The sequence below is a fragment of the Lupinus angustifolius genome, chromosome LG01, assembly GCF_001865875.1.
Source record: "Lupinus angustifolius cultivar Tanjil chromosome LG01, LupAngTanjil_v1.0, whole genome shotgun sequence".
NCBI classification, from domain to species: Eukaryota; Viridiplantae; Streptophyta; class Magnoliopsida; order Fabales; family Fabaceae; genus Lupinus; species Lupinus angustifolius.
This window is the reverse complement of record NC_032009.1, coordinates 19,118,044-19,132,829: the sequence shown is the minus strand read 5'-3', so window position 1 is coordinate 19,132,829 and position 14,786 is coordinate 19,118,044. Positions and strand designations below refer to the sequence as shown.

General features: G+C 29.6%; 2 protein-coding genes across 2 annotated transcripts; one reads left to right on the top strand and one right to left on the bottom strand.

Moving 5' to 3' along the window:
* LOC109351285 (probable xyloglucan endotransglucosylase/hydrolase protein 28) lies at positions 872–3,471 on the top strand. The gene is made up of 4 exons (XM_019592717.1): positions 872–1,171; positions 1,277–1,377; positions 1,894–2,102; positions 2,684–3,471. Exons 1-4 carry the CDS (start codon positions 985–987, stop codon positions 3,183–3,185), a joined length of 999 nt encoding a protein of 332 aa, XP_019448262.1. The 5' UTR covers positions 872–984; the 3' UTR covers positions 3,186–3,471.
* Positions 8,165–11,505, bottom strand: LOC109351276 (anthranilate synthase beta subunit 2, chloroplastic-like). The gene is made up of 8 exons (XM_019592706.1): positions 11,351–11,505; positions 11,095–11,252; positions 10,212–10,282; positions 10,062–10,099; positions 9,799–9,909; positions 9,456–9,555; positions 9,157–9,292; positions 8,165–8,453 (listed from the first exon to the last, which is right to left on the bottom strand). The coding sequence occupies exons 1-8, from the start codon at positions 11,469–11,471 to the stop codon at positions 8,352–8,354; spliced, it is 837 nt and encodes a 278-aa protein (XP_019448251.1). The 5' UTR covers positions 11,472–11,505; the 3' UTR covers positions 8,165–8,351.

The window sequence follows — 14,786 nt, the reverse complement described above, 5'->3', positions numbered from 1 at the left end:
ATATTGTTAATAGAGAAAAATTAAAATTCAAAGAATCTGAACTGTAATATTAAAATTCAGTGCGAAAAATGTCAAAAAACTTTGATGAGGTGAAAAAGTACAATTATTCTTAGATTAATGGTAAACATTAAATTATATAGATAGATTAATGTAAAGAAATAATTTGAATGTGAAAAATGATTTCATTTTTATCTAATGTTCAATGACTATTACTTTTTAACATAACAAAACATAGATGTTGTAAACACTCAATTTTAGTGGGGTAGCGACATGACCAATCATTAATTAATATTAAATTATTATTAGCATATAATATATAAAAAGTATGAAAAAAAATATGTGAGGAGGAGGTGATATGTGGCACGAGGGAATGAGAAAGTGACATGTGACATGAGGGGAGGAGAAAGTGACATGTGATATGAGGGAAGGAGAAAGTGACATGTGACGCGAGGGAAGGAGAAAGTGACATGTGACATGAAGGAGATTTTTTTATTATATTGTTAATAGATTGTTTGTGCAAGAATATATAATTTTTTTAATAACTATGAAGAAAACAATAATAATCGAATGAAATACATTCTAAATTTGGAATGATGATTGATGTGACTTAAATTCTATTATATTTTACACCAATTAAAATTAAAAATCTCAAATATTCATTAATTTTATATTCTTCATTCATTGTCATTTATCTAGAACATAATTTAGGACATGTTTTTTTCTTGTACTATAAGGTGTATATTTCCTAATTCCATGATTAATGAATTAATATCTTTATATTGTTCATAATTTTAAACATGTTTAAGATAACACATCTTCGTGAGTACATTTGAACACACCTAAACACACTCCCAATAAAAGGAGCTTCATTTGGCTATAGTGTGTTCCTCTTCTCTCTCTCTCTCTCTCTCTCACACACACTTTCTCTATTCTTCTTCTCCAATCTTCATCACCCTTCCTTGCACCACCAACTCCTCAAAAATCATGCAAAATTCTTATATGGGGTTCTTGTTGTTACTATTTTTCTCCATGCTTTCTGTTATAACTTTATCCAGAAACCTTCTTCCCACAATACCCTTTGATGAAGGGTACACACCTTTGTTTGGGGACAATAACTTAATCATCCATAAAGATGGAAAAATGGTTCATCTTTCACTTGATGAAAGAACAGGTTCTTATTTATCATTAATGGGTTTAATATTCTATAAGGGGTTGTTTTGTTCTAATTTATATGGCTTTTTTTAAGCCAAAGTTCTAAGCTTTATGGTTTTTTCAGGTTCTGGATTTGTGTCTCATGATCTATACCTTCATGGGTATTTCAGTGCTTCAATTAAGTTACCTGCTGATTACACTGCTGGTGTTGTGGTTGCATTTTATGTGAGTAATTTATTGCCTCAAATTGATGAAGATAAATAAAAAAAGTTATATCTTTCTTTTTCTTAATAATAAAAAATTTCATGAATTTTGTTATCCTAATTTAGAAAGTTAATAATCCATCATCATCTGAAAGGGTAAAAAATTTCTTGCCCCTTTTGATCAAAATTATTTTCCTTTTTTTTCTATGCCATTTCCCCCTTTTTTTCATTACCTGAGATGTTATGATTCAAAAAGCTCTCAGGATTTTATTGATTCAAGTGTTGAAGCATGCTTTTGATTTTTTTATAATACAGTATATATATATTTATATATGTATATATATATATATATATATATAATAAAAGAAATAGTTTTTAGTTTCCTTTTTTCCTTCTATCATGCTCACCAATGGAGACTAATCATTAAATTTTGTTCAACATTTTCATAAAAGTCAATGTTTTTGTTTTTATATTTGTTTGTATTTTTATAAAAAATGGCTAATTTATTTTATATAATTTATCTTTTTTCTGTTTGAAGATGTCAAATGGTGACATGTATCAGAAGAACCATGATGAAATAGATTTTGAGTTTTTGGGAAACATTAGAGGAAAAGATTGGAGGATTCAGACCAATGTTTATGGCAATGGAAGTACCAACATTGGAAGAGAAGAAAGATTTGGTCTATGGTTTGATCCTGCTGAAGATATTCATCAGTATAGTATTCTATGGACAGATTCTCAGATCATGTAATATAATCTATCATATGCCATTTTTCGATTTTTTAGAGTAATATGATGTTTTTATTGTTGGGTTAGCCATCTTTTTAGGTGCGTGACTGACTCTCTCAACAAGTGTCGCTCTCAGAAATCGAGCCCTTGACGAGTGTAACTGATATTAGCATAGCTAACTCTTAAATTGTATATGTTTAGTAGAGTTACAAAATTAACATAATTAATGATTGAATCATATATATTTTTATTAGGGTTCAAAATTTTCTTTTGTCAAATTCATGAACTACATAATCAGTATTCATTTCATAGTTACAATAGTTACCAGATGGAGACTTATATATATGATCTTGTTGATACAAGGAAACTGTTAAGGAATTTTTGTTTTTCTTATTCAATCATTCATGTTAATGTCCCGGAAATCGGTTGCCACAATAGTAAGTAGTTAAGTACATTTGGTTCCCAGGTCCATTGTGCACTTGTTGAGCTTGGAGCCTGCCCTGAGCCGAAATTGTTTTCCCAACCATAGAATCTTGTTAACTTGTATTTTCAAATGTTACTTGTTTTCTCAACTCGGAATTCCTGTTTTTCTTGTGCAGATTTTACATAGACAATGTTCCTATTCGAGAAGTTAAGCGAACAGAATCTATGGGAGGAGATTTCCCCTCTAAGCCAATGACTCTGTATGCCACTATATGGGATGCATCCGATTGGGCTACAAACGGAGGCAAATACAAGGTGAATTACAAGTACGCTCCCTATATTGCTGAGTTTTACGACCTTGTCCTGCATGGTTGCGCAGTCGATCCAATCGAACATGTAGCTAAGTGTGACAACGCTCCAAGCTCTAAAGTAATTCCTTCAGGCGTTACACCAGTACAAAGAATCAAAATGGACAACTTCAGGAAAAAGCACATGACATACTCTTACTGTTACGACAAAATCAGATACAAAGCTCCTCCATCCGAGTGTGTTATCAATCCAAAAGAAGCCGAAAGACTCAGAAAATATGATCCGGTCACATTTGGCAACGGTCGGCGTCACCATGGAAAACATCACCATCATGGCAGTGGCAGCCAGGAAGAAGCTGCTTCATTTTAACAGGGAGATCAGAATTCCATACAAAGATATAGGTTTCATCCTCGATTCGGTATATCGGTTTCATTACCTGGATTGAAAATTTTCCCTTTAATTTTGATGTATAGAGAGAAAGGCATAGAATTCCTGAAGATGAAAGTTTTGATATGGTTATTGCAGATGAAGGGTATGTGTATAGTTGATATCTTTAGGTTCCCAGGTATATTGTAATTCATGTCTTATGCTGCTACAAATTGAATATTTTGATTTCTATACCTCAGGGTTATAATAAATTATTTATTTAACATTAGTTGGTTAACCAATGTTAGGTATAAAATATTTATTTTTAGTTACTTGTAATCAAATATAAAATATTGGTGCCAGTATAGTGTTTTATTTATTTAATTATCCATGATTGTACTGATACACATGCTCTCTAGTATAGTTAATGTAGTCATGTTTGTCTGATTTTGGAAATTATATATACTTTTATTATTTCATTTAAATTGGAATCCAAAGTTGAGGGGAATGTGACAATTATTACAGCATTTGTTGAGGTGTATACTGAAAATAATGTTAGGTTGAATTATTTTTTTAACTTGAAGGCCAACCACTTAATAATATTTTGAACTCGAATATTATTGTAGACCCAATTAAATATAATGCATATCATTTTAAATAAAATCTTTTTCATATTACTTATTATTATGGATATGTAAGTTGACATATACAATTATACATGTATAATGAAAATTAGAGAATCAATTATACTTTGACTCAAAATATATAATTACTATTTATATAATTGAATTGACAAATACAAACACGAGAAATCGGTCACCATGGGAAGGTCGAGTTGGGTCATGTTTGTCCCTTACTTAACCCTAAATATTGATTGGGTCTAATTTTTGAAATCAAACTTCCCCTAGACTCAATGAAATTTGGTCATACTTGGGCTTAATTATGATTGGGTCAAATCAGAGTATATAGTGTCATGCTTACGGATAGCATATGGATTGAGTTGAGAATTAGAGGAGGGCAATTGAGATCTATGCACATATAAAACACAATAAGCTATTTATATAAAAGAATAAATAAGATTAATTTTTACCAAATACCCATTTTCGAGACCAACAATCGTTGGTCCAGTAGTATAAAATCACTGAAAGAGATCAATTCCTTACCCAAAAAGGTGAGAGAATACCCTTAGTAATACAAAAAAACACTCATTTTAGAGGACCAAATGCTAGGTTTAAAAGGAAACCTAAAATACATTTAACATTACACCCCATAGAAGACAATGGATTGCCACAAGAATCAATGGTAATTTGACTTTTGCTATCAAGTCTTGACATAGAGACATAGAGAGATTATCAAAGCCAAATATATTCCTTACAAAATGAATTTTCCATGTTAAACTTGTCCCCCACATGCATGTAAAGCTAAACTAAGAAATAGAAAAGAGATTATTGGAGAAAAAAGTAGCTTTTTACAATTACTTTCCAGAACTTTTGGCTTTTTTTATGCAGGCTATCTCCCTATTTGTTGCCCCCAATGATCAACTTTACTTGTTCAAGATTCAAATTGATGGAAAAATTATAACTTTATATTTTTCATAGATATACTCAAGTAATAAGTGTACTTCCATAATTTTATATAAGTTCTATAATATCATATGTTAGGCACCAAACAAAAATATCATGAAATTAAAAATTGATCATTTAGTTTAAATAATGTAATATTTATACATTATTAGTATAAAAATTTATTTACAATTGTAAATAATCAATAATTTGTACTACCTATAATTAAAAGTAAGAAATAATTAAATATTAATGATGGATGATAAAAAAATCTTATATCGTTAATACATTCATCATTTTATGTTGTTTAAAAGGTGAATCAAAATTTTAGGCTGCTTTATTATTGAAAAAATGAATGAGTTTAAAATCTATGTATTGATAGTGTAAAGTTTTTTACATTATCAGCACATTATCACCATTCATGTTAAAAAAACTAATATAGAAAAGTTGTAGCTAATATATTAATTGCCTATAATTTTTTTTTGGTTTCTCACAGGTATCCTCACAATGAGACAATCATGTCCGAGTCGGGAACATCCACAGGTATGTGGGAATAACTCTTCCAACATGCATTTTTTCCATCGACAAGACTCGAACCCAGATTCTTGTTTAAGGGGAATCAAACATGTATCAATTGAACCAACGTCCGTTGCTAAAAAAATTTAAATTAATGGTAAATAAATATTACATTGTTTCTTATTTTGACACAATAAACTAGGAAAGTGATGTAAAACAATTTTCGGAGGAATCTAAACGTTAGCAGAAAACGACATAGTAAATTTTGATTCTGAACCGACCATTTAAGCCGTGACTTGGGTTCATGTTTTTTTTGTAACTAGTGAATGTAATAATATATTAATGTTAAAATATTCATCTACTTGCTTCACCTTTATATATGTGGAATATAAAACATAATCTGACATAACCTGAACATGCATGTCTTCTTTGATATTGTAACTACTATTATTGTATGCAGAACTATAAAAAAATGTGACCAATAGTTGAAAGGACCTCTTAATATAAATAATAAATAAGGGTATGATTAATTTCAAAATCTATAATAGCATTCATCAATAATGACTTTGTTCACTTATCAATAAATTAATAAATTTTCTTAAATATACTCTTTACTCATGAACCTTAATCTTCGTATATAGATGGACCCCATAACCTATTTCACGATTTCACTTGCTTTTTATTTCTTACGATTCCTCTTCTCTCACACTTTTCTTTCTCCTTCTATGCTCCAACTCGCTCATGTATCGGTTTGTTGCAAAAGACACACGGTAAAAAATGAGGGTGCTATAAGATACAACAATGTCGTCCAGAGAGGAAAACACAAGACAAGGCTAACAAACCAACTAAATTATGAACATGGAAGAAGATAAACTAATGATAATGTTATAATATTTTTTATTTTTCCTTTAAAAATGCAATTAACAATGAGAAATGAATAATAATATATAATTATATAATTTCTCTAAAAATATTTAGGTATTTTTCAATTTTGGGTCCAGAAAAACCTACAATTTGGGAAAATTATAAAAATAGACACGTAGATGGTTTCAGAGAATTTGAAAAACCTTCCAGAATTTTCCCCTCTCCTTCATTCAACTCCAAAACAAGTGAGAACTTTCTAAAATCACCACTTCCCTTTCCCAAAATCACATCCCCAAACAACGCTTAGGGCCATGAAAAAGTTTCTATTACTAAGCCCACTCATCCGAATGCAATGCAATGCACAATGACCCAAGCTCATCATTTTCGCAGCCATTGATCTCTATCTTGCTGCTGCCTATTACAATGAGCAAGCCCACTATAGTTGGGGCTCAGTTCCTTACCTATCCACCTGACCCTTGGCAATGCTTACGACTTATGTTTTTTTTGTTTCTCACATGTATCCTTGCACTGGAGGTAATCATGTCCGAGCCAGGAACATTTACAACTACGTGTGGCTAACTCTTCCAGCGAGCATTTTTTCCATCCACAGGACTCGAACCCGAGACATTGCTTAAAAGGGATCAAACATGTACCACTTGAGTTAACGTTGGTTAGGACTTTTAGGTTTGTAAATGACTCTTGTGATTTTTGTAAAATTATTAAGACCAGCTTTCTAAATCTTAGTTTACAAATGTTCAAAGCTCTTCTTTAAAAAAATTACAAGTTTTATTTAATATTCATTTCGTGACAACTATAGTAACTAAGGTCATAAAGATGTGCACAAGGTTGAATCAATATAACATATAAGAGTATGCGTTTAACCAGTTTAATTTGTTCAAAATCTAAATCTAACCTGATTAAAAGTCTGATATGATCTATTAGCATATTTAAATATTTGTTATTATGTAAGTTGTTGAAATGTGACAACATGTCTATATTTAAAAATACTAAGATCCATTTTTTTAACTAGGTTTATCCAACCCTAACCATTAAACTAGTTAAAACTACATGCAGCTAACATCTCCATATATTATTAAGTAGGAAGTAAGTATATTGGGTTGCCTTTTTTATATGTTCACTTTCTAGAGTTCAAAGACAATATTAATTATTTTTTATACCTTTACCTTTTTTATTGCAGAGTGAGAAAATAATGAAGTAAAATAAAGAGACGGAGTGGAGAAGAGTATAAAAGAAAAGCAACAACAATTTTCCTAAAAACAAAAAATACAATAGATTCTTTTATTTGTCTTAAAAAAAAAGTAAATTACCAACAAGATATTGGTCTAGTGGTATAAAGTTTCACTAGATCCCTAAATAGACTAAAAAATGATTACTAGAAGTGATGCTTGTTAGAAGGAGCAATCACATATGAACGTGATTAGTTCCTTACTCATAGGTTAAAGATACGTTATACAAAAAAAAACAAATGTACTTTCTTAGGATAAACATACATAAATGATTATGATCAAAAGTTACTTATTGATTACACAATTACTTAAAAAAATAATGTGCATTTACTTTTTAACCTTGATCATTCAAAATAAAATCTAATAGTCTATATTAATTATTCTCATTTCTTAGGATAATCAATATTCTCACTTGATACAAATTTTTTTTAAATAACTACCAACATTTTGATGAACAAATACATAAGTTGTTATGTTGATATGATTAAAGTATGTGCCTTCATAGTCTCTTGTAAGCATATAGTACTTCATTTGGTTTTTATCATAATACAGTTTTAATCAAATTACAAATACTAGGAAAAATAGTTAAATTTCATTACTCTTGAATTTTAAGAAATACTATACCATTTGCACTATTACCAACATTAATTGGTTAGAAAAAAATATTTCATTTAAAAATTTAATAATAAAATATTTTTCTGACCAATCAAAAGAAGTAATATATTTTTTGGAATAGACTCCAATTAGAACCCTACCAACTATACTCTCAACTATAGAATTAACAATCCTTCATAAAACTTTTTATTTGAAATGGATTTAGAATTAACATGTGTCATAATGTCGTATCGATTCACTACTAATTCAAATTAATAAAATATGAATAATAGATGATGTGCCGAAAAATGTAAATTGTACAGCAATTAAGTTCAACTTTTATTTTTTGCAATGAATGTGGCTTCGAACAGCAGTGAAATAATGTTTCATGAATCATCAGCCTCCTTTTTCTCTATCAGCTTGACAAAATTATGGACAATTGTCTTTCCTTCAGTGCTTATAATGCTCTCTGGATGAAACTGAACCCCCTGTAATATTAAAGGATATCACTTGTAAGTTAAAAAAATTGAGTAAATACTCATCATGTTTTCGACTTTACCACTTTGGTCTCTCAAAAATTAAAAAACTCAAAATAGTTCCAAAAAAATTTAAATGTTGGTCAAATTAGTCCCTTTATGATCAAATTATCCCTAGCAGGTGTTATAAATATACTAAAAATGACTAATTTGACCACATTTGAAACTTTTGGAAACCATTTTGAGTTTTTTCAATTTTTGAGGGAGCAAACTGGTAAGGTCGAAAAATATGACGGACTGAAATAAGTATTCACTCACCAAAAATAAAACCATAAACCTCAAATCAACAGAACTCAAGAAATGTTTTAGGCATTTCAATTAATCATAAACCACCAAAGTAGTCAAGCTTCCTATTATTTCAACTTTTGTATTAAACTTATCTTGAAACTTAAACATGGAAATAGTACTGAACTACATTATAGTGATTATACATATTAAACATAAGATATGGAAAACAAGATCAGAATATCTCTAGGGAGCCAAAATTCGGATCCTTGAAAGCAGACATTCCATGATATTTCAGAAATTACAAAATATCGCGGTCGGGGATAAAATTTGAAAGCGACAAAACTCATCGTTTTCCCACTGTGAGTGGCATGATTGATATTAATGCTGGATAAGACAATAAGTGTTGCAGCCTTCAGGAAGATCTTACCTGAATATGCTTATATTTCTTGTGGCGAGCAGCCATTATAAGACCATCCTCTGTCCATGCCGTTACCTCCAGTTCTTCATGAGGAAAACTCTCCTTTTCAATCACGAGGCTGTGATATCTACCGGCCACGAAAGGGCTGAAAAATGGTATCAAGAAAACAGTGCCAAATAGTGTCAAAACTCGGAAAAAGTTCAGAGAGAAGAGAAGGTACTAGCTGAACAGTGATCACAAAACCAACAGCTAATTAAGCAACATATAATATAACCGTCGCATTTCATATAAAAGTAACAAATCCTTACTTCGGTAATCCAGCGAATAACCCATCTTCTCCTTTCTCATCATAATACACCAAAGAACTTTTTCCATGCATGACACCATAAGGAGAACGCACGATCTTTCCTGCACAGAATAAAGGCATACATACAGTCTCGATTTGATCCTATTCTAATGGCCCGACAAAAGGGAAGAAATGAAAACGAGCTGAAAAATTATTTAACATGAATGGGATGCTTGCCACTGAAAACGAAAACAAGGTTTCCACCAATTCATACTGATGAACAATACGCAAATATATCAAGAAAATCTTACACTCGGTTATATGCATCAAATATAACAGTCGCCGAGGAATATTAGAAGACTCACCTCCAAAAGCCTCCCCTATGCACTGCAAACCCATGCATACACCAAACAAAGGTACAGTTGGCCCAAGTTCCAGTACTGTTTGCAAAGATATACCCGAATCTTGAGGTGCACCTGTACAGAGGGAACATCACATATAACAAACTTGTATGTTTATTCTATTGTTTCATTTTCTGTATCTAATAATATAAACACCGGTCGTGTATAAAAGTAGTTTTTAAAATTATAAAATGGAAAATAGTTTAAAAAACATAGCAAAACCTTACCGGGCCCAGGTGAAATCAGTATTCCTCTCGGATTCTTCCTATTAATAAAAAATGACAGATTAAATACACAACAGCTTATGAAATGAAAAACTTTAAAAGTTTTTGTTCCTACAGGTTGCAAGATCAATAAGAATATGCAAGAGATTTTACCCTTTTAACTCCTCCACAGTGAACTCGTCATTCCGGTATACCTCAAAGTGAAATCCCAACTCTCCCATATACTTCAGATGAAGAAAAATATTAGCATTTCCATTTTAAAAACAACCGGTAAAAATTAAAGGATGTACAGGTTCAACAACACATTCTATATGAAGCCTTTAACCCGATTCCTAATTGTGAAAACGAGATATAAAGGGAAATCACAGGTATAAGCCGGAGAGGGAGATTTTTAATCCAATGAAAATAATCAGTTGCGTTGTACGGATCCGCTGTTGTACTAAACAACATTGTCATTCACACAACACAGTGGTATCCATTTACCTTTCTACTCCACCACATTCCAAACCACACCACTATGAACCACCTTACTCTATTGCACCCTCGAAAATTCCCCAAACATAGAAGAAATGAGAATAATTCTCTTTTTATCTCCCAGATTTCTTCACTGGATTCATAAAGAAACTTATCATGAAATCTATCTACCATATTTTCAGTTGGCATAAAAATCCCAGCACAGGAGGAACAAGAACATGAGATATCAGAAGCTTTTCATCTAAAGTTAATTTCAAAAATCATATCAATCAACCAATAAATTTGGTTCTTTTCATATTGTAATAGTTTAACATGTAATAAACACAAGTGCTTGAAATTAACACAATCGTTACTTGTTACACATTTTTACAAATTCAAACATGTATTTCACTTAGTGTTTTAACAAATTCAACAAATTTGGTCAACCAAAATCATTTAATCAGTCAAAAATCACGCCTTTATCCGACTAGGTGGGATCGGCCGATACTTATACATACACATATAACATGAAATAATTAAAGATTAAAATAAATCAAATTCAAAAAATAGGAAAAGAATGAACCTGACAAAGATTATAGGTAAAGCTATCATAGTTATCAATAACAACAATGGGATTTGTGGAATTTCCAGATGAAATGGGTGATCTTGATTTTGTTTCCAATACACTTTCCGTGGCTTTTGGAACAACCCCATTTACCCTTTTGGTAGAAAAACTCAAATCTGCAAATAAAAATCAAATTTTTGCATCAAAATTTCATACCCAAGATTTAAAAAACAAAGAGATTCACAAAAACAAATAAAAGAGGTGAATCCAATACTCAATGAAGAGGGTTCATTGCGTAGGTTGTGAGAAAAGCGAGGAAATTGAAGGGATTTGGAAGAGAGAAAAGGGTTTTGATGAAGAAGAGAGCAATGTTGAAAGAGAGACAGAGAAGTCATGATTATAGTGTTATGTTCTCGCGCTCTTGTACAAACTTTGTACTTTGTAGATTATATATACTCGAAAAAAAGAATACTCTTTCCATAAGAATATTTTCGATATTTTATTTTTATCCTTATAAAATAGAATGGATTCTGAAGAAGGAAATACAACTATATACTCAAGAATATGTTTGATTTTTCTTAAGTAAGGTCACAGGTTCGAGTTTTATGGATGTAAAAAAATATCCGCTAGGAGAGTTGGCCCCACGTATTCGTGGAGGTTCCCAATTCGGACAAGATTATCTCTGCGAGAATAATACACGTGGTAAACCAAAAATAGAATACTTTTTCATAAAAGATATTCTATTCTTATTGTCATAAAAAAAAAGAGTATGGTTTTGGAAGAAGGAAATACAAATAGTTTAATTTTATTTATTTATTGGTATCCACGTAACTTATTTCTATATACTTTAAAATAGAAAAGAAGTTTTAAATTTATTAATGTCCCCACAATTCCTTACTAATAATTAAAGTAGATTATAGTGGTCTTTGAATTTATTAATGTACCAAATAAGTTAATATTTTATTATATATAAAATATAAAATTATTGGTAAATAATGAAACACAATTAAGAATAAAAATAATATTTATTATTATGAGAAGAAAAAATAAATATTATTATTTTATGTAGATGTGCGTTATAAAATAATATGTGGAGACAAATAAGAATGGAGTTAGTATTCTCGATCTTACCAGAATGAGTTTGAGTTACCGAATTACTTTTTTATTTCTGTTTAAAAAAAATCTCCACTAATACCATCATCAACTTGTCTAACTCAGCAATCAATCCCTCCTTCTCATGTTTGTTTTGTTTTCTTTCACATTTTATTTGTTTATGTTCCATTTATTGATTATCTACAATGCTTTAATTATTTTGTTGAATGCTTATTTGAATTTAGAGGATTGGACAATAATGATTGATTTTATTATCATCCTATGAATATATTGAAATATGAGATAAAGATTATAACGAGTTTCACATTTCAAATTTTATTTATCTTTATTTTCTTTTGTTTCAATTATGCTTATATTTATGTTTTTGTTGTTTAACATTAGGGGTGTTCAAATCTAGACCATAAAAATCGAATATAATTGGACGTTCTTAATTTACTTTTTAAAAAGAGATCAGTTAGAATCGTTTTTTAGATTCAACTATAGAAATCACACCAATCCAAATTGGACCGACATTTGTTGGAAGGGACAGTCACGAACTCTGAAAGAGATTAGTTCCTTGCTCAAAAATGTGGAAGGATACCATTGGTAGTACAAAAAAATCAATAATCTTCTAAAACAAGTTAGAATGAAAATTCAACAATTAGTTAGTCATATGGTAGATTATGTAATCTTCATTTGATATTATTTAAAAATATGAGCTTGTTAAATAATATATTTTCACATAAAGAAAAAAATTAGACTATAAAGATAATATTTCTTTTGATAAATATAATTAAATTTGATAGATTTGTTTTCATATCATATAGAGAACAATGAAGAAATAAAGCAATGTCAACTTTCAATCTATTCATTTGTTTCTTTTTTAGTGAAAACTTCTTTTTATATGAATATTATGTACTTACCCATTATTGTGACCCTAGTTATGTTGTGTGATTGATATAGTAATTTGTTTCTTTAAATTAACATGGTGATATTATCTATGTAGAGAGGATTGTGATAAATATTATGATAATATTAACATGAATGCATATAAACTTGTTGCTTTAAACTGTATTAGACTTAATATTTAGTTGTGTTTATATTTTGAAGTTTATGTATAGAGTTTCTATCTTTTATAAAAATATCGGTCCAAATTAATCCAAATTGCATATAAAATGTGGATTAAATATCTTAATGTAAATAAAGTTAGACCGAACTATAAGTTAAAAATTGATCTAAACCTAATGGGAACACCATTATCTAATGTGTCATCCTTATTCCTTTAGGAGAATTAGTTTTTAAAGGATAATAAAATGGTGAAAATGTAGGTCATAAAATATATATATATATATATATATATATATTCCCTTTGTATACTTTATAGAGATGATAAGTTTAACATTCTTATTAAAACCAGAAGATAAAAACTTGGAAGGCGTTCAGATAAAGACTACCACTCATACTAATAATCATTCATATTTTTTGGTACTATTAATAGTATTATTTTACCATTTTGAGTAAGAAACTAATCTATTTCAGGGTGTGTGGTTGCTCATCCCAATAAGTGTTACTCCCATGAATCGAACATTTGACTTTTCGTTATCGTGTGGATCTTGTGGAATTTTACACCACTACACCAACGGCTTGGTAATCTCATTGATATTTGTTCTTTAATAAGAAGCATATAAAAAATCACATGTATTAATTAACTATAACAAAATAAACTTTTCTCACCTTATCACTTGCCACATGTCATATTCTCCTTCATATTTCCTCTCCAAAATGGTTCTATGATAATCATATGTACCTTCCCACACTATATTTGTCAATTTTATAACATCCGAGCCGAACTTCAAACGGTAAGATATCATGTATTAGGTAAGGATTTGATGGAATATGGTTCAAAGTTCAAAGAGATACTATTAATAACGTGCTCATTAATTTAAACTTAAATTTTATGAATAGATAAACATGCTAAATCTATACTATATATAAAGCCAAAATATGGTGTAACCACTTCCATAGCATAATTTCTATATTCCTATTTTGCCCTTCAAAATTTTAATTAACTATAAGTTGCATATCTATATTACTTAATAAAGGAAAAACCTAACCTAATTTTCATGAAGTTATTTTAGGTTTTCCTATTTCATATTTTATAACTTCTAATTTTATTGTATAAGTTATACTTTTATCTTTACATATACTTATACTACTAAACATTTATTTCATATTTTATAACTTCTATCGTTATTTATAACTTCTAATTTCATCTTTATATACTGTATATATTATATATATATACTATATATAAAGCCAAAACATGGTGTAACCACCACCATGACATAATTTCTATATTCCTATTTTGCCCTTCAAAATTTTAATTAACTATAAGTTGCATATCTATATTACTTAATAATGGAAAAACCTAACCTAGCTTTCATGAAGTTATTTTAGGTTTTCCTATTTCATATTTTATAACTTCTAATTTTATTGTATAAGTTATACTTTCATCTTTATATATACTTATACTACTAAACATTTATTTCATATTTTATATCTTCTAATTTTATTTTATAACTTCTAATTTCATCTTTATAGCTTCTAATTTCATTTTT